The 27865-nt window shown below is 40.1% G+C and overlaps 1 protein-coding gene across 3 annotated transcripts; it reads right to left on the reverse strand.

Moving 5' to 3' along the window:
- Window positions 1-1343: 1343 nt before the first annotated feature.
- Window positions 1344-27640, reverse strand: LOC133851878 (methylcrotonoyl-CoA carboxylase subunit alpha, mitochondrial). 3 transcript variants are annotated; one of them, XM_062288485.1, is made up of 16 exons: window positions 27277-27639; window positions 26208-26329; window positions 24226-24373; window positions 23300-23437; window positions 22887-22982; window positions 22744-22803; window positions 17866-17958; window positions 17673-17784; window positions 5171-5275; window positions 4823-4959; window positions 3823-4057; window positions 3566-3732; window positions 3262-3378; window positions 2873-3115; window positions 2683-2778; window positions 1344-1821 (listed from the first exon to the last, which is right to left on the reverse strand). In XM_062288485.1, exons 1-16 carry the CDS (start codon window positions 27607-27609, stop codon window positions 1816-1818), a joined length of 2208 nt encoding a protein of 735 aa, XP_062144469.1. In that variant the 5' UTR covers window positions 27610-27639; the 3' UTR covers window positions 1344-1815. The 3 variants fall into 3 exon arrangements, with proteins under 3 accessions (XP_062144469.1, XP_062144468.1, XP_062144470.1); XM_062288484.1 differs by lacking the exon at window positions 1344-1821 and adding an exon at window positions 1894-1934 and having other exon boundaries at window positions 27277-27640; XM_062288486.1 differs by lacking the exon at window positions 1344-1821 and adding an exon at window positions 1894-1934 and having other exon boundaries at window positions 26208-26424; window positions 27277-27412.
- Between the last annotated feature and the right edge of the window lie 225 nt (window positions 27641-27865).

The following is a 27865-nucleotide window of genomic DNA, read 5'->3' on the forward strand; positions in this document are numbered from 1 at the left end:
AAGGATTTCTATGAGCTAGCTCAATTTGACCAAGACCATATCTCATGAAATGGAGATTATTAATTCAATCCTCCCTTTCTCCCTAGTCCCTCCCCTTGGGGACAAAAGATTACTTAAAAAAAAAAAAGGTTGCCTAGCTGATGACTTACCGCTTGCTACTTTCGTAAAAACATAGTTTTACTCCTTAATTAAGAAAACAAAAAGTAAAATGCCAATTGCAAAGGGCGAAAACACTCTCTTCTCCCAAACCCCTTCCCTTCTCTGATCAGCCTTTCGACCGAACCACCTTGGGAGGAGGGACGCTCTGTGCTTCCCTCCCTCCCCCTTCTTACCTCTGATGAGGCTTCTTTCGAGCTAGAGCTTGCTCTAGCCTTTATTTGACTGGAGCTTGCTCTAGCATTTATCTGGCTAGAGATTTACTGTTTTTAATTTCTTTTCTTGTACATCATCAAAGAAATCACCGGCCATCTCCTACACCCCCTGTGTTTATTGCGAATTTTGGCAAGGTTTTTGGATCGACAATTTAGAAACTAAATCTACGCATCTCCACTAGTTTTCACATGCCACACGCCTCTCCACCATGACCGCCGTCATCCTTCGCTTTCACCGACACCAACCGCTTCTCATTCTGATACCTACTGCCCAGAGCGTGTGTTGCACGCGCCAGAAAGATTTACTCTTTCACCGTCGCGTGCAAGGCCAACTCTCCTCTCCGCCCCCACTGCCTTTGTTGTTGGTGAATTTTGGTTGCGTGCCGCTCTCACGGGTGGGGAGAGGTCTCCAAAAGCTGGCGCGTGGTTCACACGTGCAAGTCATGGAGTCTCCCATCCTTCTTCCCCAATACTCTGTTGATTTTATTTCTCTGTTTGTATTTTTAGACTTTCTGTATTTCTTGTTTTTGTTGTATATATTCTCTTTGTATTCTCTTTATTGGTTACCCATGGTGTTTGGGTCCTTTGAATTCCTTATACACCATTTACCACCTTTATCAGTAGCTTCGATTCTTCGCATCTGTATCCATAATTAATGGGCCTGCATCTTCAGAAGCATTGTCCAAGCGTACTTACTTTCTTAGTCTTTTACTTGTATTTCCTAGTCTTTATTTGTATTTTAATTGGGTTGCCCAGCAGCCCTTGTTGATGTAATTTCATTTCAAAGTATCTAAAAAACAAAACAAATCAAAACAAAAAGTAAAATAAAAAAACAAAATTTTAGAAAAAGGGACCACCTCTCACCGCCACTCTAGAGATTTATTTGATACAAGCATGCCCCTGAAATCAATTTAATAATGTTTCCTAAAAATGCTAAAATAAATACAATTGCACGCATGTAGGCCAAGAATGTTAGCAACCTCCCAAATTCCAAAGATGAATTAAGTGTGAGCTCAAAGCCCAGTCACTTAGAAAATCCATCATCCTGTTTGTAATCTCAGATGAGTCTCATTAAGAAGATTCTCCTAAGAAACATCTAGGGCTGATTTACCAGTCAATCCAGCAACTTATGAAATGAATTAAGAATTCTTTATAATGAGAAGCTAAAAAGTGACTGGTAAAGAAACAAGCTCGCCGGCCACCAACTGCAGGGCGGGGGGGAACCATTAACTTTTACTTTTCCGTATTGAAAGGTATAAGAGTTTTTTTTTATTTTTTTATTTTATTACATCTTGAAGATTTTATTTTACCAATGTAAACAAGGGATAAATGTCAATTTTCTTACAGCAGAAATGCAGACAGCCAAGTCCCCTCTGAGCACAATTAAAGATGAGCTCTGCCTTGCTATGATTTGTCCGGAAAACATAAAACCATGATGATTCTACTAATCCTGCACAGGTACAAAATCTCTAGTCATCACATGCTTAGCTAAACATGTAAACATTGTAGGAAGTAATACTGACCATAATTACTACGCATTAAAATGTGTCATCAATTGATCGGCTGCATAACATTTCAAAAAATCACATACAAGAGCTGACAACGCAACAATTTTTCAATCCAACAGAAGGAATATTGTCTACCAATTTATAAAATTCAGGGATCTAATGCATCCAGATCTCTGTTGATTTTTAACACAGAGCAGCGTCAAGGATAATAATGGTAAACTATCCAGGACTAGTTTTTGAATAATGACTTGTTCTAGAATGATTTATTATTATTATTATTATTATTATTATTTATCATTTCCTTCTTTTGCTTCCTCAATGAATAAATAAAACACACACTTCCGATATCTTTAAGCACATGTAGACTGCATTTGCGTAATCGCCTACCCTAAACCCTAAATGCCACGCCTGGTGAACTGCAGCTGTGGGTTGAGCAAAAGCGTCGCAGGAGCTTGCATGTGGTGTGCAAGCTTAGAAAGGGTCTACAGAATTATGAAAAATGTTACACATACTCTCAAGTGTCCACTCCCTGATGTGGCAGTGAAAGTCCAATAGTGATTTTCACTATCACATTAGAGAGTGAACACTTAAAAGTATATGTGTAGCACTCCTCCATAATTATATGGGTGCTTCCCTCCATTTTGACTCTAATATTAGAAATCACAATAGGAGAACCAGTATGAGACAGCATCCATCATATGCTGCCTTTCTGTCCTAATTACATGCAAGTACCAATGGTACGTACGGTCATTTCTATTGTACCCATTTCAACTGTCTAGGTGTATCAAAGTGAAATGACTGACCTTGATGCTGAAGAGAACACTGCCATCAGAAACTTGCTGACCAGCCGTAACTAGAAGCCCATGGACACATCCGGCACATGGTGCCTTTACAACATGCTTTTAGAGGGAGGATAAAAATTTACAGGTTTAGCATAGGAAATTATCAGAAAAGTAATATTAGATGCAAAATGCAAGAAGCATGAGTACAAACCTCCATTTTCATTGCTTCTAAGACTAGTATAGGCTGTCCTTCCTCCACTTTTGTCCCATCCTTCACCAAAAGTTTGACCACTAAACCAGCCATGGGTGCCACAACAGTCCCTTGAGGCTGGGATGCTGTATGAAAGCTGGGCTTATGTTGAACTTCATCATTATCAGATAACTCAAGCCCTATTTTCTGTCTGAAATGATGATGATGTGACCCATGCCATATATGAATGTGCTTAGTCTGATCCTGCCAGCAAAAATTGGCAATCAATAATTAGCTATGCTAGACTATAATTCTTCATAAATAAGCAAGAATAAAGGAAACTGCAGAAAAAGTGCCTATAAATTAATTTATCTACACTCCTAAAGATGCATGCAGAGAGAGTTATTTACCTTAGAGTAAACAGCTAAACTGACATCCATGCTTACAGCATCAGTTTCAACTCTGAAATCATGGTTACCTAGGTCTGCTGCTTTGACTTCCATACAATGGGAACAGTTTTCTCCTGTCTATAATTACATATGCAGCATGAATAAAGCCAAAAAGAATAACCCAAGATTAGGATAACTTGTGGGAGAATAACAAGAAAAATAAAAGAAAAGAGAAATCGCTCTCTTAACATGAATAAATTCAAAATTCAAGTACAACTGGCCAATAAAAACCATCCTCTTAAACACATTACAAGTGGATGCATACCTTAACCAGATAATTTCCATCTGGCTCATAAGTAATTGAAAGTGTGAAGAGATTTGATGCGCTGCTGTCATATTCATTCACCCATTCAAGTTCCATTGTACGAGTGGCACAATGATGGACTCTAAAAGGGGGAGAAGAATACCATATGGAGAGTGACCTGTTGCCCCCTGAATACATTGCCATTTGTAAAAATTACGAGTGCTTTTAATAACTATTACATCCCAAGACAGAATTGACTGATTGGGACCTTCAATTACCAAGGGGATTTTCTTTCAATAGAGAATGTTCCCTTGAGATTACGCATGCAGCTACCAGGGTTGCACTAAGTCTAGCAGCATCATATGCTTCTTTTGCTGATTTTGAATTGGTGGGAGAAACAAAGAGATCATCTTTAAAACGTTCAATAAAATTTGTTTCTACATTGCCATTCTCAAACGCCCAATGGTTCGCAAGTTTTTGGAGAAAATTGATATTGGTCGGTAAGCCTGCAACCTATGAAAGAACAATAACATTAGTGATTCAATCAAGGATTAACTGTCTAAAAGATGGAATATGTCTCAAGAAGAAATAAACTGTTCAAAAATACTTGAAACTTCCACAAAGTTGTAGAACCTATTTTTTACGAGGAATACACAACTGGTAAGATCCTAGGAATGGTCCACAAAACCAAAAGATGCACTGAAATAGCAGTCTTTGCACAAATGTAGCATTATATTATTTTGGCCATTTAAGGGATCTCCCTTTCCAAAATATGATATTAAAACCATCCATTTTTTTTCTTCTAATTTATCATACACATTTCCTATTTATCCAGACCAGAAGCAATATTGGGACATCATTCTACTATATGGCCCAAAGGCCCAGGAGATATCCAATAAACAGAATTATCTAACATTTGTTATACCTTGGAAATAAATGGATAAATATGCAGTAGTTGTAACTGTTAAATTACTACTTATCCCTGAAGCTTAAGCTGATATGAAGAGTTAAATTTAATCATTTAATCATTACTTTAACACTTCCCCTCACGAGTGGGCTTATCATGTAAAATATTTAATTAAAATGAGATGTAAATGAAAGAAACATGATTCGAATTCAAAACCTCTGCCCTGATATTATGTTAAATCATCACTTATCCCAAAAGCTTAAGCTAATAGGAATAAATAAATTTAATCATTTAATCATACTTTAACAGTAACAATGTTTATAATATACTCTTGTCACACTGCTGTGATGTAACTCTGAAATCAAGTATACCTGAAACTTCGACAAGCAATCCTTTAATTTTACTAATGCTGCAGCACGATTTTCTCCCCATACTACAAGCTTAGCAATCATAGGATCATAATGCATGCTAACAGTGTCAGCTTGTCCAACCCCTGTCTCAACCCGAACTGCTAAAAGAAAGATTCCACATGAGCAACAGACAGATATACACCAAAAGGACAAGGAAACCTTAATAAATTGTATATCTTATATGCAACAGTATAGTGGGAAGGAAAAATGGCATTAAAAAATCGGGGAAGTTATTTTCAGCAGCACAAAGTGTGGGCTGGAGCATCTCTTTTTACTATATAAGTAATGTGGACATGTGATGCAATTGACCTGTTGACGACACTGGAACAGGATGATAATGATGAAGAACTCCAGTTGCTGGAAGAAATCCTTTCAGTACATTTTCAGCATATATTCGGGCTTCAAAAGCATGACCTGTCATGATAACGAGAAATTATACAAATCCCGGATCTGTATGTGTGAACATATAGTGCATGTAGGATGTGCAAACTCAACTATTGTTCTATACCAATGTAACACAGTATTGGTGAAAAAATCCAAACAATTAAAAATTTTATTCATAACAAATTGTGTATTTTTAATTTTCATTTTATAAGTAATCGGCAAATATCATTAAAAGTGTAAAGGAGCCTTTAAATACACAGGAAGTATACAAGAGGAAGCACCTAACTAGAATGAGTAAAAAGAATAAGGAAATCACTATAACTAATTGTTAAAGGAGAAACATAAGCAACTATCCAAAGACACAAAATTTTGAAAAAAAATGACTTAATCTCCTCCAAAGTCTTCTCACAGTCCTCAAAACAAATGTAATTCCTTTCCCTCCATAAACGCTATATTATGCACGTAGGCACTATCTTTCACACAGTAGCACTTCGCGCACTGCCGGTAGTTCACCAACAAGCATACAGGTCAACTACACGTTTAGGCATAATCCAAGACAAACCAAAACAACTGAAAAGGCAATCCAAATGGCATAAGCCACGTCACAACGAAAAAGAAGATCCACGGACTACCCATCCCTCTGACACATCGAAGATCTGTCCACCACAATGTCAAGTTGCTTCTTGAGGTTATCCATGATAATGATCTTATCTAGAACCACCGACCAAGCAAAAAAGGCCGCTCTTGAGGGAGCCTTAGTCCACTAAATACTCTTCCAGGTGAAATCGTAGCCTTCACTACAGACCAAGGAACAATAAAATGATCTAACCTTTAACCATGTTTTGGAGAGGACGCAACACAACTTATCTTCACTACCTTGTCTCACTCTAACTGAATACAACACCCAAAAGAATGAGAGGCTATGATATTCACCTCCCAATCATGGGCTGCTCTAGCAAAGCTTACGTTCTACTAACTGGAATCACCCAAAAACTCTAAGTGAGCCGCTACATAGGCATCCTTTGCATAGGCAATACCAAATAAATCTGAAAAGGCTTTCTTAAGGGCCATATCCTCACACCATTGATCATGCCAGAATCTAATCTTGGAGTCATCTCCCACCTCAAATCTGGTGTGACATGAAAAATTCCCCCAACCCCTAATATTTTTCCATAACCCCACCCCAAACGCACCAAAAGGCTCAATAGAACACCACCCACTCCAAGAACTGCCAAATATAAGGTCCACTGCCACTCTCGCAAGCACATAGCACTAAAGCCATTTACCGAAGAGAGCACGATTGAACAACCGCAAGTTTTGAATTTCCAACCCTCCCTTCGAGAGTGGCGAACAACCCTTGGGCCAACTAACCAGGTGATATTTGAACTCTTCGCCTAGTTCACCCAATAAGAAATCATTTTTAAAAAAAATAATAATAATAATAATTAATTAGGAAGTGCTAGTTTATGACGTAGACCTATGTCATATTTGCCTAATGAAAAATGGTAATACTTTAAAATCCTAGCAATAATTTCAAGAATGTCATGAGAATGGCCCTTCAAGACAACTGAAATAACACAAGTCATTTTTTCATCTTCTAATTGTTAAAAATTCAAAGATGACAATGGACTCCAACTTAATTATAGAGCCCAAGTCATAAGACAGTTATCAGTTGCCTATAACTAATAACTCTAATCTGCTATCATCAATTGAGTTCATTAGCAGCAAAAGCTTGTATTCCAAACATAGAAGTAGGCATTTCAATGTGTAGGCCACCAAGCTGATAGAGGAACAAAGAGAATCAAGGATCTTACAGTTCCTTATTCCATCTACTAAGCAACCAAATAAAGCAAAAGAAAAAAATGATCTATTTAGCCACAGTTCCATCCAGCACTTGACCTTTTCTTCATTTTTGTGGGATCTAATAGTGATAGTATCTACACAATGTTGAGTACTGTTAAAGACATATCTACCCCTCAGCTAGATATGTCTTCTCGAGATAAAGTTCCAAATTCTATGCGCTCTCAAGATGAAGATAAAACCTAGATTATAGGAACTAGTGATAAGATAATATTTTGAATTCAAATACTCAGATCAGATTGTAGTGTTTCATTCCTATCAGAACTGTAGTCTCCTAAACTCATGTAACTATGTTCTAGTTTCTCTATATATACAAACAACCTCTACCAACATTTGGTAAGGCAGCACAAAGCATAAACACAAGATCCTCATATTTTATATGGTATCAGAGCCACAACAGTGACTCACGTCCTCCTTTTTTTTTTTCCCTCCCACGTTTCAGTCATGTCTGCCTCAAACCCAGCCTCACAACCACTACTTGACACCAACTCTCCTCCTGTTGTTGTCTCCACCCTCTACCAAACACCTCCGTTGGTGACCTTCACGAATTTTAATCCTACCAAACTCACCAACGTTCAGATCATTTTTTTTTTTATAAGTAATTTCAAATTCATCAATAAAGCGCAGAGGGGTACAACCCTAATACACGAGAAGTATACAAGAGCGCCCCTAAAAGGGAGGAACAAGTAATAAATTTAGAAAGTCTACAAAAGTAAAAACACCTAGGTGGCAAAGACTGGACGCTAACCAAAGAAATAGCGTGTTAAGCACACGCTTCCTTAACACTACCATTACAGTCTCTACATCTTCAAAAAGCCTCGCATTCCGCTCCCGCCAAATGCTCCACAAAACACAGTGAGGAACTAACCGCCAAGCTTTTTTAGTTAGGCCATGCCCAAAAGACGCACCCCAAGTAGTCAACAAATCCAGCACCGTTTGTGGCATGACCCACTCAACTCCAAATAAAGAAAACATAAAGCTCCAAAGCTCACGGGCGGTGTCGCAGTGAAGTAACAGATGATCAATAGCCTCCCCCTTCTTTTTACACATACAACACCACTCAATAACCACAATATTCCTCTTTCGCAGATTGTCATGGGTCAGTATTTTTTCTATTTTTTTTTTTAATAAAAAAAATCGGAGGACCCGATGGGTTCCGAAAACTCCTATGCCCAATCCAAGTGGTCCAACGGTCGATCTGGTAGCGCTCCCAGCAGTAGGACCGACGTCGGCGTTGGGTTCCGGTGGACAAGAGAAAGTTCCGGAAAGTGTAGTGAGTTCCGACGGGACTGGTCACCCACCTCCGACGATCACATTTTCGGAGAACTTGCTCGATGAGTCTGTTTCCAGAACCGAGTGGGGGTCTCGACCAGAAATCACAGCAGTGGCTGTGAGGGAAGAAAGGGAAGAAATGGGTTTAGCCAGGAGTATGGGTCCGATTGTGGGAAGCACAGTGGCTGACGGTGGTGTATCTTCTCCTCTCGAAATCCAAGCATCGGTAAGCAACACCACTCTTATGGAATTAGGTACTGGGTCGGTCATCAACGCAGTGGACACTGTCTTTAGCCCACCTCTCCTCTTCGCCGGAGGATCGCCTGTAGTCCCTGCCCCGGAAAGTGTAACTTCCCAACCGGATTCTAGTGATGGGTCTGAGCTATCCGTCTCTATTTTGGAGGTATTACCCAAAGTCCCGTTTGTTCCTGTCAGAGCCCTGATGGACTCAGAAAACGTGCTGGTTGTTTGGGCTGGTCGGAGTCCGTCAGACTCTCCGGTTCCTTCGGGCATTTCTCCCTCTGTTTCTATGTTTGAGAATGCCCCTATTACTCTCTTTCCCCCCTCCGGTTTGGGGCCCACGAATGGATTGGAGCTTGTTGTGCTCCCGGAGGAAGTGCCGTCTCCTTTGTGTTGCTGTCCTAGTGATAATCTCAGGGGTTTTTCCGGTAAAAAATCTTCAAAGGACTTTTTGAAGGTGATTCTGCAGTACAGCCACTCGGTGGGGGTTACGTGTGATGGCTATGAAGGTCAGCTTTCAGCCGTGTTTGAGGCTATCCTTGCTGAGAATGACAAGAAGGAAACGGGTTCTTGTTTGAAAGTGGGCAATAAGTACACTAGGGAACTAAACAGATTATCATGTTCTATTAATTATGATATGCGAAGCGGAAGCACCTCTCAGAGTAGGTGCAAAGGGAGGGCGCTTGGAGGTTTTTTATGAAGCCAAAAATTCTTACGTGGAATGTCAGAGGATTAAATGAGGGTGGTAAGCGGTTGAAAGTCAGAAACTTAATTAGGCAATGGAAGGCAGACATTATTTGCTTGCAAGAAACCAAATTGGAGTTTATCTCCAACAGCTTAGTGAGGAGCCTTTGGGGATGTCACTTTGTTGATTGGTGCTACTTACCCTCTTGCGGGGCCTCTGGTGGTATCCTAATCATGTGGGATAGAAGGGTTGTTGAGAAGTTAGATGTGTATGTGGGGGAGTTGTTGTTGCTTGTTCTTTCAGGAGCGTTGCCGATGACTTTACTTGGGCCTGGGGTATACGGTCCTAACTTTGACTTTTTAAGAAGCTCGCTCTGGGACGAGCTAGCTGGCCTTTCTTCTTGGTGGGAGTTGCCTTGGTGTATTGAGGGTGATTTCAATGTCACTCGTTTTCCTGTTGAAAGATCTAGGGAAGCTCTTCTTAACGCTGCTATGATGGAGTTCTCAGACTTTATTTTCGAGCAGGGCCTCATGGACTTTCCTCTTGCTGGAGGGACCTTTACGTGGTCCAATAATCAGGAGAATCCCTCTTGGTCTCGTCTTGACAGATTTCTTGTTTCTCCGGACTGGGAGGTCAAGTTTCCAGGGTCTATTCAGAAAAGGCTTCCTAGATTGTGTTCTGATCATTTTCCTATCCTCCTGGATTGCGGTGGCATTCAATGGGGTTCCAGACCGTTCAAGTTTGAGAATATGTGGTTGAAGGCTGAAGGGTTTGTGGATAGGGTTCGGCTTTGGTGGGCATCTTACCGCTTTCAGGGCTCTCCTAGCTTCATCTTCACTCAAAAGCTTAAGGCTTTAAAGGCTGATCTCAAGAGATGGAACGAACAGGAGTTTGGTAATGTGGAGTTTCGCAAAAAAATGCACATGGAAGAATTATGTACTCTTGATAGGTTGGAGGAACAACAAGGTTTATCTTCCGAAGAAAAGGAGAGGAAATGTGTGGTCATCAGAGACCTGGAGAACTCTATCTTACATGAAGAGATTAGTTGGAGACAGAAGTCTAGGGTTCTTTGGCTGAAAGAGGGTGATAAATGCACTAAATTTTTTCATCAAATTGCTAACTCGAACAGGAGGTCTAATTTCATAGAGTCGCTCTCTATCAATGGCTCTATTTCTTCCGACCAGCAGGTTATCAGGGAACATGTTGCTCAATTCTATGAGTCTCTCTTTGTAGAACCTCTCCCATGGAGACCTAGAATGGATAATATTGCTTTCGACACTTTGGATACAGCTGAGGCCTCTTCCTTAGAACTTCCTTTCGAGGAATTGGAGGTCTTAGAAGTGGTGAAATGCATGAATCGAGACAAGGCACCTGGTCCTGATGGGTTTTCTCTTGCGTTTTTCCAAGACTGCTGGGATGTGATCAAGTCAAATCTTATGAGGGTATTCTGGGACTTTCACTCTCAAAGCAAGTTTGTCAAAAGTGTTAACGCCACTTTTATTGCCTTAATTCCGAAGAAATCTGGGGATGTGGATCTATCAGTCTTGTAAGTGGTGTGTACAAGATCATTGCAAAAGTCCTTGCAAATAGACTTAAAAAGGTTGTGGAGAAGATTATCTCGTCCCTCAAAATGCTTTTGTGAAAGGTAGGCAAATTCTTGATTCAGTTCTTATAGCCAATGAGTGCTTGGATAGTCGCATCAAATCCGGTGAACCAGGGTTACTTTGTAAGTTGGATATTGAGAAGGCCTATGATCATGTCAACTGGGATTTCTTATTGTATATGTTGAGAAGATGTGGCTTTGGGGAGAGATGGTGTTCCTGGATAGCGCATTGTATTTCTACGGCGCGGTTCTCTGTGTTGGTGAATGGCTCCCCAACTGGTTTTTTCAGCAGCTCTCGTGGCCTTAGACAGGGTGATCCACTGTCACCCCTCTTGTTTGTTATTGTGATGGAGGCTCTTAGTAAGTTATTCTACGCTACTGCCCAAAGGGGCTTCCTATCAGGGTTTTCTGTGAGTTCTGGCAACAGTGAAGCGATTAACATTTCTCATCTATTGTTCGCAGACGATACTTTAGTCTTTTGCGGGGCTAATTCTGATCATCTTCATTATCTTCGTATGCTATTTCTGTCTTTTGAAGCTGTTTCAGGATTGAAGATTAATCTGGCTAAATCTGTTATGGTTCCTGTGGGTGATGTGGATAATATGGACGGTTTGGCTAGCATCTTGGGTTGTGGAGTTTCCTCTCTTCCTATAAAGTATCTTGGTCTTCCGTTGGGAGCTCCTTTCAAGGCTAAGTCTTGTTGGGATGAAGTTGTAGGTAAGATTGAGAGGCGGCTGGCTAGCTGGAAGCGGTTGTATCTGTCGAAGGGGGGCAGGGTTACCCTTATAAAGAGTACTCTCTCCAACCTTCCTATGTATTTCCTCTCTCTTTTCCCTATTCCATCCAGTGTTGCTAGTCGTATTGAGAAGTTGCATCGAGATTTCTTGTAGGGTGGCATAGGCAATGAATTCAAATATCACTTGGTTAGTTGGTCCAAGGTTTGTTATCCTATTTCTGAAGGTGGTTTGGGCATCCGGAACTTGAGGATTTTCAATAAGGCGCTTTTAGGGAAGTGGTTGTGGCGTTATGCTTATGAGAGAGAGGCTTTGTGGAAATTTGTGGTGGATGCAAAGTATGGTTCTACTAGGGCTGGTTCGTGTTCCTTAGACCCCCCTGGGTCTCACGGTGTGGGGACTTGGAAGTACATTAGGAAGGGGTGGAGCTTGTTTTGTAGCTATACCAGACTTATCTTGGGTAATGGGTCCAGGATCCGTTTTTGGGATGATGTATGGTGTGGGGAGATGTCCCTCAAGGAAGCTTTTCCAGTTCTGTATGAAATAGCTTGTGTCAAGGATACTCTGGTGGCAGACCACTTGGTAGTAGTAAGTGGATCCTATCAGTGGGATGTCAGATTTTTTCGAGACGTACACGACTGGGAGGTGGACGTCATGGCTTCCTTTTTCTCCTTACTGTAATCCTCCAAGGTTGCTCATGATGGGGGAGACCGGCTCTGGTGGTCCCTTTCTCACAAAGGGTCTTTTGATGTTAGTTCTTTCTTGCTTGCAAAGATGCTATTTTATTTCCCTGGAAAAGCATTTGGCGGACCAAGGCTCCATTGAAAGTGGCCTTCTTCGCTTGGACTGCAGCGCTAGGGAAAATCCTCACCTTGGACAATCTCAGAAAGAAGCGTGTCATTGTGATTGATAGATGTTGCATGTGTAAAATGACCGGGGAGACTGTGGATCACCTTCTTCTTCATTGCGAGGTTGCACGCGCTCTTTGGTATGTCATCCTCAGTCGCTTCGGTCTGTCTTGGGCGATGCATTTTCGGGTGATAGACTTATTTGCCTGTTGGTGGCCGGGGGGACGCTCCCGAAGCGCGGTCGTGTGGAAAATGGTTCCTTGTTGTCTTATGTGGTGCTTGTGGACGAAACGCAACGATAGACAGTTTGAGGACAAAGAAAGAACCATAGAGGAGCTCATTTCCTTTTTTATTCATTCTTTGTACTCCTGGACGACTGCGTATCTCGCACCTCTAGGGATTAGTTATAACGATTTCCTTGTATTGCTTTCTTCTTCTTCTTAATTGTCTCTCTTGTATACCCCCTGTATACTTGATTGCGCTCTGCGTTTTTTAATAAAATTCTCTTACTTATCAAAAAAAAGTATTTTTCCTAAAGCTGCAGACCATACAAAGAACGCCACCCTTGTCGGAGCCTTAGCACACCAAATATTCTTCCACGGAAATGAAGGGCCTTCTTTCCTACTAAGCACTTCATAACAGGACCTTACTTCAAATAGGCCATATTTGGTTATGTTGATGGTTCCACACCCGCCCTCCTCCCACTGTGACATCCACCAAAGATGGTATTTCCACCACGTCTCCCAATCCGGCCTTCCTCCATTGGAGCATGCAAGATCAACTGCTGCTCGGAGCTATTAACTCAGCTCTTTCCGAAAAGATGCTGACCCATGTCACTCGCTGTGCCACCTCCCGAGATGCGTGGACAACCTTGGAGACCCTTTTCACGTCTCAGACGAAGGCGCGCACCATGCAGGTGCATTATCAATTGGCGACTCTCAAGAAAGGATCTTCCTCCATCGCCGACTACTACCACACATTTCAGACGTTGTGTGATGCCCTTGCTGTCGTAGGCCAACCTCTCAATGGCTTTGAGAAGGTGTCCTTCCTTCTAGCTGGCCTAGGCTCTGACTTTGATCCATTTGTAACTTCTGTTACAACCAGAGCCGAACCACTCTCTGTGGACGAAATCTACGGTCATCTCCTCTCTCACGAGATGCGCTTAGAGCAGCATCAAGCCTCTCTTGATCTCTCTATTGCTGGTGCAAACTTTGCTTCCCGAGGCAACTCTTCTCCACACTCAAACCGTGGCATGTGTGGTTCCCGCGATAATCACTCTTCTGGCTGTGGCTTCTCTGGCACTTCCAGGCCATTTTGTGGCAGAGGCCGAGGACCCTCATCTGGTTGTGGTTCCTCCTCCAACCGCCCAGTATGCCAGGTATGCAACCGCTATGGTCACGTTGCCCTAGACTGTTACAATAGGTTCAATGAGGCCTACACTCAAGAACAGCCTTCTCAGGCTCAGGCCTATCTCTCTACCCCATCCAGCAGCACTGATCAGAACTAGTACCCGGATTCTGGAGCTACACACCATCTGACATCTGATCTGGCCAATTTAAATATCAAGGCTGAAGACTACTTGGGCTCGGATCAAATCCGTATTGGCAACGGTAAGGGGCTCTCAATCAAACACATTGGTACAACTCGACTCTCTACTCCTAATTCTCATTTTGATCTCCTTGATATTCTGCATGTTCCTCAAATATCCAAGAATCTCATCTCTGTTCAGAAATTCACCAAAGATACTAATACGTTTTTTGAATTCCATCCATCCCATTTTTCCTTAAAGGACCGTCGCACGGGGAAACTCCTCCACGGGCCGAATAAACATGGACTCTATCAATTTTTTTCTTCCACAAATAAACATCCCCGTCATGCCATGGTGGGTGAACGTGTTTCTACTTTTCAATGGCACTCACGGTTGGGCAATCCCACCTTGAAGATTGTCCGCCGTGTGCTTTCTCGTTTTCAGCTTCTAGTTGCTTCTCCAAAAGACTCCACTGTTTGCACTGCCTGCCTTAGTGCAAAGAGCAAGCAACTCCCTTTTTCTTCAGCTTTCGGATCTACCAATTGTCCTCTTGATTTAATCTATACTGATGTATGGGGACCAGCCCCTATTAGCTTTAGGTCTGGTGCTAAGTATTATGTTTCTTTTCTTGATGCTTATAGCAAATACACTTGGCTTTATCCAATTTCCTTAAAGAGTGATGTTCTTTCAGTTTTCTGCACCTTTAAATCTTATGTTGAACGGTTTTTTAATACCACAATTAAAGCAATTCAATCCGATTGGGGTGGTGAATACCGCCCTGTCAACAACCTCCTCAAGCATCTTGGCATTCAGCATCGTGTGTCTTGCCCACATACTCACCAACAAAATGGTGCTATCGAACGGAAACATCGACACATTGTCGAAACCGGTCTAGCACTACTCTCTCATGCTCATTTACCCTTAAAATTTTGGGATGATGCTTTTTCTACTGCATGCTATCTAATCAATCGCATGCCTACCACAGTTCTACAAAATCATTCTCCATTTGAAACACTTTTCAAATGTTCTCCGGATTATACCTTCTTACGCACTTTTGGTTGTCTATGTTGGCCCAACTTATGTCCATATAATTCAAACAAGTTTCAGCCACGTTCTGTCCCTTGTTTATTTCTCGGCTATAGTCCTCTTCACAAAGGCTACAAATGCCTCCACTTGCCCACAAATCGCCTTTACATCTCAAGAGATGTTATTTTCAATGAATCTACTTTTTCATATACTCCTCCCTCATCGTCCCTTGAGTCTAACTCTTGCAATACTCGGCAACAGCTCTCCCTGCCCATTCTCCTACCACAGTCAGCAGCACAGCTCCCACAACCTGCCCTAGAGCCCTCCTCTCCAAATTCCTCTCACTTTCTGCACTCTCCATCACTGCAGTCCCTCTCTTCAGCATCTTCCAGCTCTGCCAAGTCCCCACTTCTAGCTGATTTTTCAGCTTCTTCAACTCATCCTTTAGTTCCACCTGCTTCTTCACATCCCATGATTACTCGTGCTAGAAATAACATCTACAAGCCTAGAGAGTTTACAGATGGTCGAGTTTGGTACCCCCTCCCGAGAGCCCTGCTTGCCGAGTCCTCAGCTGTTGAGAGAGAGCCTACTTGTCACTTTACAGCCGTGAAGGATAAACGTTGGAGAGCTGCCATGAACACCGAATTTGATGCTTTACTACAGAACCAGACTTGGACCCTGGTTCCTCCTGAATCAGCTTCTAATATAATTGGCTGCAAATGGGTTTTTTGGATCAAACGGAAGGCTAATGGCTCGATTGAAAGGTACAAAGCAAGGCTAGTTGCTAAGGGATTTCATCAACAACCGGGCATTGACTATGGTGAAACCTACAGCCCTGTGATCAAACCTACTATGGTACGCATTGTTCTATCAATTGCTCTGTCCAATGGCTGGCCGATTCATCAAATTGACATACAAAATGCCTTCCTTCATGGAAATATTTCTGAAGTGGTATACATGTCTCAGCCTCCCGGTTTTCCTCATCCTCAGTTTCCAGATCATATTTGTAAACTCAAAAAGGCTTTATATGGCCTCAAACAAGCCCCAAGAGCTTGGTTCTCCAGACTTAGTGGTAAATTATTGGAGCTTGGTTTTCATGGATCCAAATCAGACACATCTCTCTTCATCTATAAGTCGGTTGCTTACACTACTCTAGTACTCATTTATGTAGATGACATTCTAATCACATCATCTAAACCATCTGCAGTTTCTACACTTTTACAGACATTGAAACAGGAATTTGCTGTCAAAGACCTCGGGAAACTCCATTTTTTCCTAGGAATTGAAGTTCTTCCAAGCTCCACTGGTTTTATCCTGTCTCAGCATCGGTACATTTTGGACATTCTCAAAAGGACCAAAATGATTGAGGCCAAACCGATCAACTGTCCAATGGCATCTTCCACTCACCTCTCGGCTTTTGAAGGTGATTTATTCTCTGATCCAACTTTATTCCGCAGCACAGTAGGTGCATTGCAGTACCTCTGCATCACAAGACCGGACATCTCATTCTGTGTGAACAAACTTGCTCAATTCATGCATAATCCCACAGATCTACACTGGCAGGCTGTAAAGAGACTCTTAAGGTATCTCAAGGAAACGGTTCAGTATGGTCTTCACTTCTACCGTGCACCAACAGCCTCCATTGAGGCCTACTCCGACGCAGATTGGGCTGGAGACCAAGATGATCGTCGCTCTATGGGTGGATATTGTATTTTCCTTGGAAAAAATCTTATTTCATGGAGCTGTCGAAAGCAACACACTGTTGCACGCTCCAGCACCGAGGCCGAATACAAATCCCTAGCAAACACTGCAACTGAACTCTCCTGGATTATGTCTCTCTGTTCTGAACTTGGGCTCAGCTTTACACGTCCTCCTACACTATGGTGTGACAACATCGGAGCTACTTACCTATCTTCAAATCCAGTTTTCCATGCACGAACAAAACATGTCGAAATTGACTTTCATTTTGTTCGAGACATGGTTGCTAAGAAGACCATCCGCATTCAATTCATCTCCAGCAAGGATCAACTAGCGGATGTTCTCACCAAGCCTCTCTCCTCTGCCCGTTTTGCTTTCCTTCGTACCAATCTCAACGTTCTCCCTATACCATTGAGATTGCAGGGGCATGTTAAAGACATATCTACCCCTCAGCTAGATATGTCTTCTCGAGATAAAGTTCCTAATTCTATGCGCTCTCAAGATGAAAATAAAACCTAGATTATAGGAACTAGTGATAAGATAATATTTTGAATTCAAATACTCAGATCAGATTGTAGTGTTTCATTCCTATCAGAACTGTAGTCTCCTAAACTCATGTAACTATGTTCTAGTTTCTCTATATATACAAACAGCCTCTACCAACATTTGGTAAGGCAACACAAAGCATAAACATAAGATCCTCATATTTTTTAAGTACCCTTCTTTTTCCTAATATACAAAAAAACAAAACAAAACAAAACAAAAAACAAAAAACAAAGTAACAAAAAGAGAGAGAGAGAGAGAGAGAGAGAGAGAGAGAGAGAGAGAGAGAGAGAGGAAAGAGAGAAGAAAAAGAAGAAGAAGAAAAGATAGGTGACAGGAAGCACCTAAGATCAACTCTTACAAATGGCCTTTGCCAAAGGTTATATTCACCTGACAAGGGCACCTGTGACTGGCTCATGGGAAGAGGTTCTCCACTTGCAACACAGATTTGCCACTCTACGAGATCTTGACCAACAATCATCTCGGTCACAGGATGCTCAACCTGCATGTATATGCTCCCCATTAGGGCCCTGTAAAGCATGTGGATTTAAAATAGTGAGAGAGAATATATCAACAAAAGTACCTGAAGACGGGTGTTCATCTCCATAAAATAAAATTGGCCTGAGACTGTATCAACTATAAACTCCACAGTGCCAGCATTGTGATACCCAACTGCCTTTATGTATCAATAGACTTTTCCACATTAGTGGAAAATACAAAATGAAAAAAGGCAAAATGAAAGTACTCAAAAGACAAGTATGCAAAAGGAAACAAATGCAAAAACGGCTAGAAATAGAACAAGTTCATTGGACTTCTCCCCAGAGAGAAATTTATGGTATCAATATGGTTTTTGCAGATAATGAAGTTTATCACTGAATAGGAAGGTGCTATGTATTGGAGATACAACAGCTGCATGTGAGGAAAAAAAAAGTTTAAATAATCTAGAGGGATGCCAATATAATCAAGTTTAAATAGCATAAGGAGCCATTGCATAAAATGGATACGCTAGTAAAAAATAATGAGAAAGCCCAATAAGAAGAAGAATAAAAGAGGATGGAGGGTAGGGCAGAGACTCAAAAAATGCTCATGCTGCAAATCAAGTTTTAAAGCTAGCCAAAGAAACACTTCCTTGGCCAAAATTCGGAACCCCAAACAACATGTGGTGCTGTCAAAAAACTCTCAGCTACTTTTAAAGCTTCCAAGTGCCTAATCATATCTCACTGCCCTCATCTTATCTAATTCTTAGTTGTTATTAATACTCGTGAATATCTTAACCATAACAAACTCTAGTAGATGACACTCCAATCTAAAGATTCTTGTCAAATCATCAATTGTGTTAAGTTGTGTTAAAAATACATTTAAGTTGAGAGAAAATTGTGATTTTAATCATTTAATTAATATTCCACAACTAAATGTCCCTTGCAGGCCAAGACTACTCAATAAATCATTGGTTGCCTCAAAAGCTTAAATGTTTTATTTAAATATTTCACGTACTAGCCCAACTTATTGAGAGATATTTGAGGCCCACATGTGAGGGGTGAATGTAGAATATTAATTAAGTAATTAAATTAACTATTTCTTATCAACTTTAACATTTGGGATTATTAATCACAGTATCACAATAATAGTCCTAAGTTTGAACATTAATTCGTCCCTTATCTCCCAAACAAAATTAAAAATTCTTATTTGTTAGGCACTACTTAGTAAGAAGTCTAGGCTCATAAGTAAGGGGAAGTGTCAAAATAATAATTAAGTAATTAAAATCACCATTTCCATCGGCACAAGCTTTTGAAATAATTGGTAATCTATCAATTCTCAATCTAAACATTAATTAGATAGATTAAATTATGGGGATAAATGCATAATTGTGGTTTGGGGGATTTTGACAAATATCTTCCAGGGTTTTAAAGTGATTAAACACTCCCTACGGTAAGCAAAAAAATAATAATAATAAAATATATATATCCCTGCCATTGGAAAAGTTAACAGAATCAGTTAATGTGCCACATCACCACCAATCACAATGTAACACGTGTCACTTACAACAAAAAATAAAAATAAATAAAATATATTAAAAAACTAAACATGAAATATATATTGAAAAAAACCCAGGGGTCATCGGGCCACCCCTTTGGCCAAATTTGTGTAGCCAAATCATCCCATAGCCATTGAGGGTGGATGGATATGCTTAGAGGGGGTGGCCGAACCACCCCCTCTTTCTATCGTCACTACTATAAAGTTAAGCTCTCAAATAAAACTTAGAAAAATAACCAAAACGGCAAAACCTCTGTCAAAGGTTTCAAACCCCAAAACCCAAATGCAAACAACTAAAATTAAACTGAAAAAACTATTCAACAAAGCAGGTCCAGGACCCACATCCACCTACACCAGCATTCTCACCCTAATCTCATTCTTCTTCGATTCAATGTTGTGATTTTTTGGTGATCTCAATCTGGGGGATAGATGGGTTCGAGCCAAGGCTGTTACCGGCTCACTGCCATGACAACCCCCTCTATTTTATATAGAGAAAAGTACACATACCTCCACTTCTCAAACTACCACCCCATTGTCAATATCCCCCCAAACAACCAAAATTTGTTAATGTCCTCCCAAGGCCAATAAAAAGACAAAAATGACCTAAAAAAAGTTTCAACAAGACAAAAATATCTTCATAAATTCAAAAAAAAAGAACCCGAATTTTTTTTTTTTTTAAAAAAAAAGAGGGTTTAGCCAAACCACCCCCATTTGGTCAAGAGGGTGGCTCCACCTCCTTGGTTTTTCATTTTTTTTTCTTTTATATATATATATATATATATATATATAATTTTATGAAGGGTGTTTTTATCATCGGGGGTACATTGACAAATTTTGATACTTTTGGAGGATATTGACAATGAAATAGTAGTTTGAGCGGGGGTATGTATACTTTTCCTTATTTTATATTTAGTACGCTTTTTTTTTTTTTATTCTAAGTGACACGTGTCATAATGTTTAGGGTGCTTATGTGGCACATTAACGGATTCTGTCAACTTTTCTAACAGCATAGACCTATTTGTTTTTTATTACTTGCCCCAGGAAATGTTTAATCACTTTTTAAAACTCAGAGAGCTATTTGTCAAAATCTCAAACCACTTCTGTAACGACCCAAGGAAAAGCGCTAGCCACATTTACGTTATCACCCCAAAAAAACTAGTCAATTTGGAACTTTCCTAGAATCCCTTATAAAAGCCTAGTTTCACCTAGTAACTAGGCAATGTGGGACTTAGCACCCATGAGTATCTTTATAAACCACTCACTCTATGTGAGCTATTCATCTCTTCCCAATATGGAACCGAGGTGCTACAAACTCTCTTAAACTCATGACATCCTCGTCAAGGCCACGTTATGCAATGCTCTAGTACCACATAGCCTAGCGTTACTAGGTGATTCTGATACTATTTGTAACGACCCAAAGAAAAGCGCTAGCCACATCTGCGCTATCACCCTAAAAAGACTAGTCAATTTAAAGCTTTCGTAGAATCCCTTATAAAGTCTAATTTCACCTAATAACTAAGCAATGTGAGACTTAACACCTATAAGTATCTTTATAAACCACTCACTCTATGTGAGTTATTCATCTCTTCCCAGTATGGAATCGGGATGTTACAACTTCAACTACTAATCGTTGGCCAAAAACCCCTTTTGTTAGTCAAAGTCGTTAAATCTAATAGAGAAAAGCACACATGACAGGCATGTGTTCATTTTTCTGTGACATCACAAAAATGGCCTCATGTTGTTAAAAAAAAAAAAAAAAAAAAAAAAAAAAAAAAAAAAAAAAAAAAAAAAAAAAAAGAAGAAGAAGAAGAAGAAGAAGAAGAAGAAGAAGAAGAACATAAGAGGGGTGGGACTAGTGGCAGAGCTATTCACAGGCCAGAAGGGGTCATGGCCCCTGCTGATGTCCAAAAGAAAATTGTATTACAAAGGAAGTCATGCCCTTCAAGAGCCACTGGCCGCTACCTAAATTGTTGGCTTTTTAAATGGTCCCACACTCTTTTATTGGAAAGTTGAAAATTTGAGTGAAAGAATACGTTATTTCTAATGGCACACTTTTTTCTTAACTAATACTCTTAAACAAAGAGCCCACTTCCAGGCTCAGTAGGATGTTATAGAGTCAGGAATAAAGTAGAAAATTAAACACCCTCTCACAATAACCAATGGAGTCAAGGCTTACGTGTGGTGCAAGTGCAAACATGGGAAAATGAAATGAAAAAGTTTTGAGATAGCTGATGGAGAAAAAGTTTTTTTCTTTTTTTTCTTTTTTTTCTTTATACGCATAGAAAGCTTTCTTCTTTCTTGATGCATCCAACAAATACTAAAAATTCACGTCGTTTACACAGTAAATGACATTATTTTATGTTGTTTACTGTTTCAAAGACATAAAAATTAACGTAGTTTACACATGAAACAACATAAAAAATAATTTTGTTTATAGTGTAAACGACGTCAACCTATTTACATCGCACCATACTAAAACAACGTAAATAAACGTCTCTTGAGGCTAAAACGTCACAAAAAAAAAATTCTGGACCATTGGTATCACGCCCAAACTGAAACGACGCAGAAGAAATGACGTAAAACAATTGGCGCCCTTTTTTTCCATAAATAGCGTCATTTATAAAATGACATCAAATGTCTTCTTTTTTTTGTAGTGTGTGTTTTATCATATTTTTAGTTTAGCCGCTACGATCAAGATCAACTGGCTCTGCCACTAGCTGGAACGGCCACCCCCGAAACACGCTTGGGGTTGGGTCAACCACCGGTAATCACCTAGGGGTGGTCCAACCACCACGCCCAAGGGTGGCCCTTTTGCTTTTTCTTTTTTCATTTTTTTTTTAATTTACAGCTTATTTTCTATTTATTTATTTATTTTGAATTTCTTTAACTTTGAGGGTATTTAAGTAAATTTAGTTTCTAAACTATGGGTATTTTTTTCATTTCATGTCTAAAAAATGCACGTGTATAGCATATGATTGAGAGTCCGTCCGTTTTAATGATCTTGCCTAACCAGAGGGCTTTTTTAGTTTAAGAGGGTTGAGTGTAACAAGTGGTCGTCCGTGGGGGGAATGTATAAATGAGTAGTATGATAAACCTATCAATGGAACCCCATGGTAAGTTCCTCAAGATTACTACTACAATGAGTTATCAATAGAATTACTCAAAGGTTGTTATTATTACAGTTACATGATATCAATAGAGTTACTCCAAGGTTGTTAGCTCAGAGTAAATAAGTTTTAAGTTTCAGAGGGGACATTAACCATCCTTGCCCCAAAGCATTTCCCCATAATAGGCATGTACCTATCAACATGGATGCGTGCATGCATGCATATTACATCATAAACTAATCATGTGATTTGCAAACATCCTACAAATGTCAGATGACAAGCACAAACATTAGATAGTTCAACAGATTAAGAAACCTCACCTTGGCTGCAGACACAGCAGCTTGGCCCAAGTGGGAGCGGAAAGAACTGGAAATGTTTGGCTGCATTAATGAGTTTCCCATTACAACTTTAGAAGAATTATAATCACAAACCAGAACAAAAAAATCTAGAAAACTATCATTACAGCTGGAGCTTCTTCAATTATCTTCTGGTGTCTTCTCTGCACACTGCAGTCCCTCTCATATAAATGAAGAACATTCCCATATTTGTCCCCAAATATCTATAATATCAAACAGAAGGGAATCATCTATTAATCAATATGTAAACCTGATAGGCAATCCAAGCATATGATGAGTATCAGATTGAATGCACTTTATGTGCCAACCAAAAAGTTAAACATATTAGTTTCCACTAAATTGTGGAGAAGTCTAAGGCTAATTTTTCTCAAATTAAAATCCACATTGAGCACCATCAGGATATTTTGGAAAATAAATGCTTACAATACATTACAATCAGTTAATCGTAATCAACTACTTTTTAAAAAAAAAAAAAAAAGAAAGAAAAAAAAAAGACAAATGTTACAAAGAACGGCAGAACCTGCACTTCTATGTGCCTTGGCTGTGTGATATATTTCTCCAGCAATATTGTGTTTATGCCAAAAGAAGCAGCAGCCTCACGTTGTGCTCCCAAGAAAGATTCAACAAATTCATTTGGACTCTGCACAATCCTCATACCCTAGAAAATGCACATTGTAAGAACTTCATCTGAAAAAAAAATACGAACATTTTTGTTTTTTTGATAAGTAATTGCAATTTAATCAAAATAAGCGCAGAGGGGCACAACCAAAACAAACATCAGGCATGACAAGGGTAATCCTAATTAAAGAAGCCCTTTTCTCTTGCCCTGTTGCAAAGGCGATACAAACATTTTTATTAATATGAATAAATCTATGTTTTAGTCTGTTAAACCAGTGGAAATGGCAAAGGCCTGTACTTGACATGATGATTACTAATACATATTATAAGTTGTATCATGGCTAAAATATGTACACTATATTTAAATTTTGGAAAGTTGCATCAATTTTTTTTTAGGGATGTCACCATTGAATTTGTGACCCTTGAAAGAAGATTGACGTGCAGCTGGTGAGAAATAGATACCCAGGTCAAGAGTTTTCTAGAACAACCTATCTTGCGTTCCAAAGAACCCTAAATTAATACATCTGGTCCCTAGTGTTTTTCACTCCGAAAAATGGCAAATGGACTATGCTGAAGAAACCATTACTTGAATAAAGCCTCATTAATGTAGGAGGATAATTATCAGAAAAGGGTCCAAAAGAACCCATTCAAAAATACAGGCTCATGAAGGCACATAAATTAGGGAAGACATTTTGCCAATCTATGTTTTAGCACATGTACTTTTCAACACCATATCCATAACACTAGCACCATTTACAATGTTAGGACATATATCACAATTATGATAACATCATTATAGATTAGAAGATACACAAGGGAATCACACACCTTTCCTCCGCCTCCATGAGTTGGCTTTATTAAGATTGGATACCCAATCTTGTCTGCTTCTGAAGTCATTATATCTATATCTTGTTCATTACCATGATATCCAGGAACCAATGGCACCCCTGCTGCACCCATTATTCTCTTCGATGCACTGTAAGCCAATTAAGCATCAATCCATGAGAATCTGTTCTTTTATAGATAAATTAATAGTATTGTACAGAGATATGGAAGGAATGGCCACATGCATGGGCGTGTGCACCCACACAAAAACCCACATGCTTGTAAAAGAATAAAAGAAATCTGACAGTTGTAAATTAGGTTTTACAGAGATATGGAAGGAATGGCCACAAGGTTACGTCCATCTGGGATGATATTGTGGTTAAGATGGAGCGCCGTTTGGCCAGTTGGCAAAAGTTGTATTTGTCCAAGGGTGCTAGGGTTACCCTCATCAAGAGTACACTCTCCAACCTCCCTACATATTTCTTGTCTATTTTTCCCATTCCTATTCATGTAGCTAACCGCATTGAGAAGCTTCAAAGAGACTTTCTTTAGGGTGGGATAGGCGAATAATTCAATTATCACTTGATCAGATGGGACGAGGTTTGCTCTCCAATCTCTGAGGGAGGTTTGGGTTTCAGAAACTTGAGGACTTTCAATCGTGCTCTTATAGCCAAATGGCTATGGCGTTATGGGTCTAAGCAAGATGCATGGTGGAAAGTCGTGGTGGATTCTAAATATGGCAACCTAAGGGGTGGTTGGTGCTCTCTCAAGCCGACAGGAGCCTTTGGTGTGGGGGTATGGAAAAACATTAAGAAAGGTTGGGATTCGTTCTCTCGTTTCACTAGATCCGTCGTGGGGGATGGCTCTAAGATTAGTTTTTGGCATGATTTGTGGTGCGGTGATAACCCTCAAAGTAGCCTTTCCAGCTTTATTTGGCATTGCTCGTCTTAAGGACGCCGTTGTTGCGGATAATCTGGAGCGGTTGGGTGACTCATTCCTGTGGAATGTGAGCTTCATCAGGGAGGTTCACGATTGGGAGGTGGATGTCTTTGCTTCTTTCTTCCAATTGCTACATTCAGTTAAACTAAACATAGACAATAAAGAAAGGTTGTGGTAAGTCCCCTCCAAAAAAGGAGTTTTTTTTTTTTTTTTTATAAGTAAGAAAATTTTATAAAAAGCGTAAGGGGCCCTAAAAAAGGAGTTTTCAAAGTCAAGTCCTTTTACTCCTTAACTAGCGTTGGTGACAGATGCTTTCCCTGGAAAAGTGTTTGGTGTACTCAAGCTCCTCCTAGGGCTGCTTTCCTTGTGTGGATTGAGGCTCTCGGTAAGATCCTCACCCAGGACAACTTTAGAAAACGGCATGTTATTGTGATCAACCGTTGCTGCATGTATAAGAAGACCGAGGAAACTGTGGATCATCTCCTTCTCCACTGCGACGTGGCTTCTATTGTGTGGAATTCTCTCTTCAGTCGTTTCGATGTGTCTTGGGTTATTGACTTGCTTACATGTTGGTGGTCATCTGGCAGATCAAGGAGTGTTGTTGTTTGGAAAATAGCACATATTTGTATCTTCTGGTGCCTTTGGTGGGAAATAAACAATAGGAGTTTTGAAGACTTGGAAAAAACCATGGAAGAGTTTCTTTCTTTGTTCTATCATTCTTTGTATTGTTGGACTTCGGCTTATGTCCATCCTTTGTTTATTTCTTTTTCTGACTTTCTCACTCGTTTTTCTATTTCTAGTTAGGTGTTTTCCTTATATATTTCCAGTATACCAAAGGGCGCCTTACACTTTTCTAATAAAATTGATCTCTTACCTATCAAAAATAAAAGGTTTTGCAGACAGAGATGTTTTAATAGAAAAGAACTTCCCATATCCCCAATCCTAAACCATATTAAGCAACAGCAACATTTACAGGAGAAGTTGAGAACAAAGTCGAAACAGGGATCAGGATGATGAACAAGAAGAAGAAAGGCAGGGAGTTGTACCTTTTATCGCCCATGTCACGGATTGCAGATGCTGGAGGGCCAATAAATGTAAGACCCTTATCTTCACAAATTTGAGCAAAATCAGCACTCTCCGATAAGAAACCATAGCCAGGATGTATAGCCTAATTATCAAAAGAAGATATCCACTCTGAAAGCATGTCCTTGCAATGTCCAAAATACTAAGCAATCAATCTCTACCAGTGAAACAAAGCCGTGCCTAACAAATATTAAACATCAATGAGCCAATCGAACAATGAGAATATAACAACAAAACAATTACATATGCCATAAGAGCCAATATGCTAAGCAACAGCCATTTACCAGTGTAAAAAAAAAAAAAAAAAGCTGACTTTACATGGTAAACAGTTAACAGCACTGAATCCATGGAGATACAGAACTGATGGTACTGTTTGATGCAACAGTGACAGAAACCAAAATGAGCATTACCGTTAAAAGGAAATTTCAAAAGAAATGCTGCTTAGTTATGCTAGACACCTCTACATATTGCTACTTGCACCTGTCGTGTACACAAGTTGACCATGTTCATCAAAGAAGCAATTCACCATGAGTAATGCTACATATCACCCTTATGTCCCCCTTTTGTCCCCCAAAATTAATGTGGCTCTTAAAATTACAATTGAATCAAAATCCAATAGTGATATATCATAAATTCAATGGTGATTTTAAGAATCACATCAATTTTAGAAGGACATAAGGGTGATATGTAGCATTACTCATTCACCGTACTCCCCGCAAAGATCTAAACTGGCCAATATGTGGACCCACATAAGTCTTACGCTGGACCAACATACATGGATGGTTTAGATTTCAGCAATCTCAACAAAATGGAACTGGTTGAATTCAAATATTATTCTAGCTTAACTACTATGTCATGATTACATCACTAATGATAAACAGTACAAACTTTACAAATGCAATAGAATTAACTTCAACAATCAACAACATAACCAGTTAATCTTATACTCTAACAAGCAGCCACCAAAAAAGAAAATATTTTCTTTCATTTTCCGACACTTTCTTCCCAGCCAAACAAGAATTCCTCTCTCACCTGCGCACCGGTACGCATTGCAGCCTCGACAATCGACGACGCGTTCAAGTAACTCAACCGAGCCGGGGGCGGACCGATACGGACAGCCTCGTCGGCAGATTTCACGTGAAGCGCGTCTCTGTCGGCGTCGCTGTAAACGGCCACGGTCCTAATCCCGAGCCGCTTCGCGGTCCTCATGATTCTGCACGCAATCTCGCCTCTGTTCGCTACGAGAATCTTCTCTATGCGCTGCGTGGTTTGGTTCTCTGAGGAAGAGTAAGAGAATAAGCGTATTTGGAGGAGGAAGGGTTTGTGAGGGAGCCTTCGACGGAGGAGGTAGGCCATGGACGCCATATTTCGGAGCTCGGTCAGTGACTGCGTGGCAGAGGAAATGAAGATAAGCATGAGGGGGTGGGTGTTTTGGTAAATTGAATGTGATGGATAGGGGTAATGTTGTACATCGGGAAAGTATTTTGTGTGCCGTGGCGTGTTGTGATTGGCTTTTGGTGTCGTCTTGGTGGAGTTGAGCGGAAGGAGAGCGGAGACACCTCATTGGGATTTGTATCTGACGTGGTGCTTACCTTTCTTAGCTTTTTCTATTATTTGTCCG

Source organism: Alnus glutinosa, chromosome 12 (genome assembly GCF_958979055.1).
Source record: "Alnus glutinosa chromosome 12, dhAlnGlut1.1, whole genome shotgun sequence".
In the NCBI taxonomy this organism is placed as follows: Eukaryota; Viridiplantae; Streptophyta; class Magnoliopsida; order Fagales; family Betulaceae; genus Alnus; species Alnus glutinosa.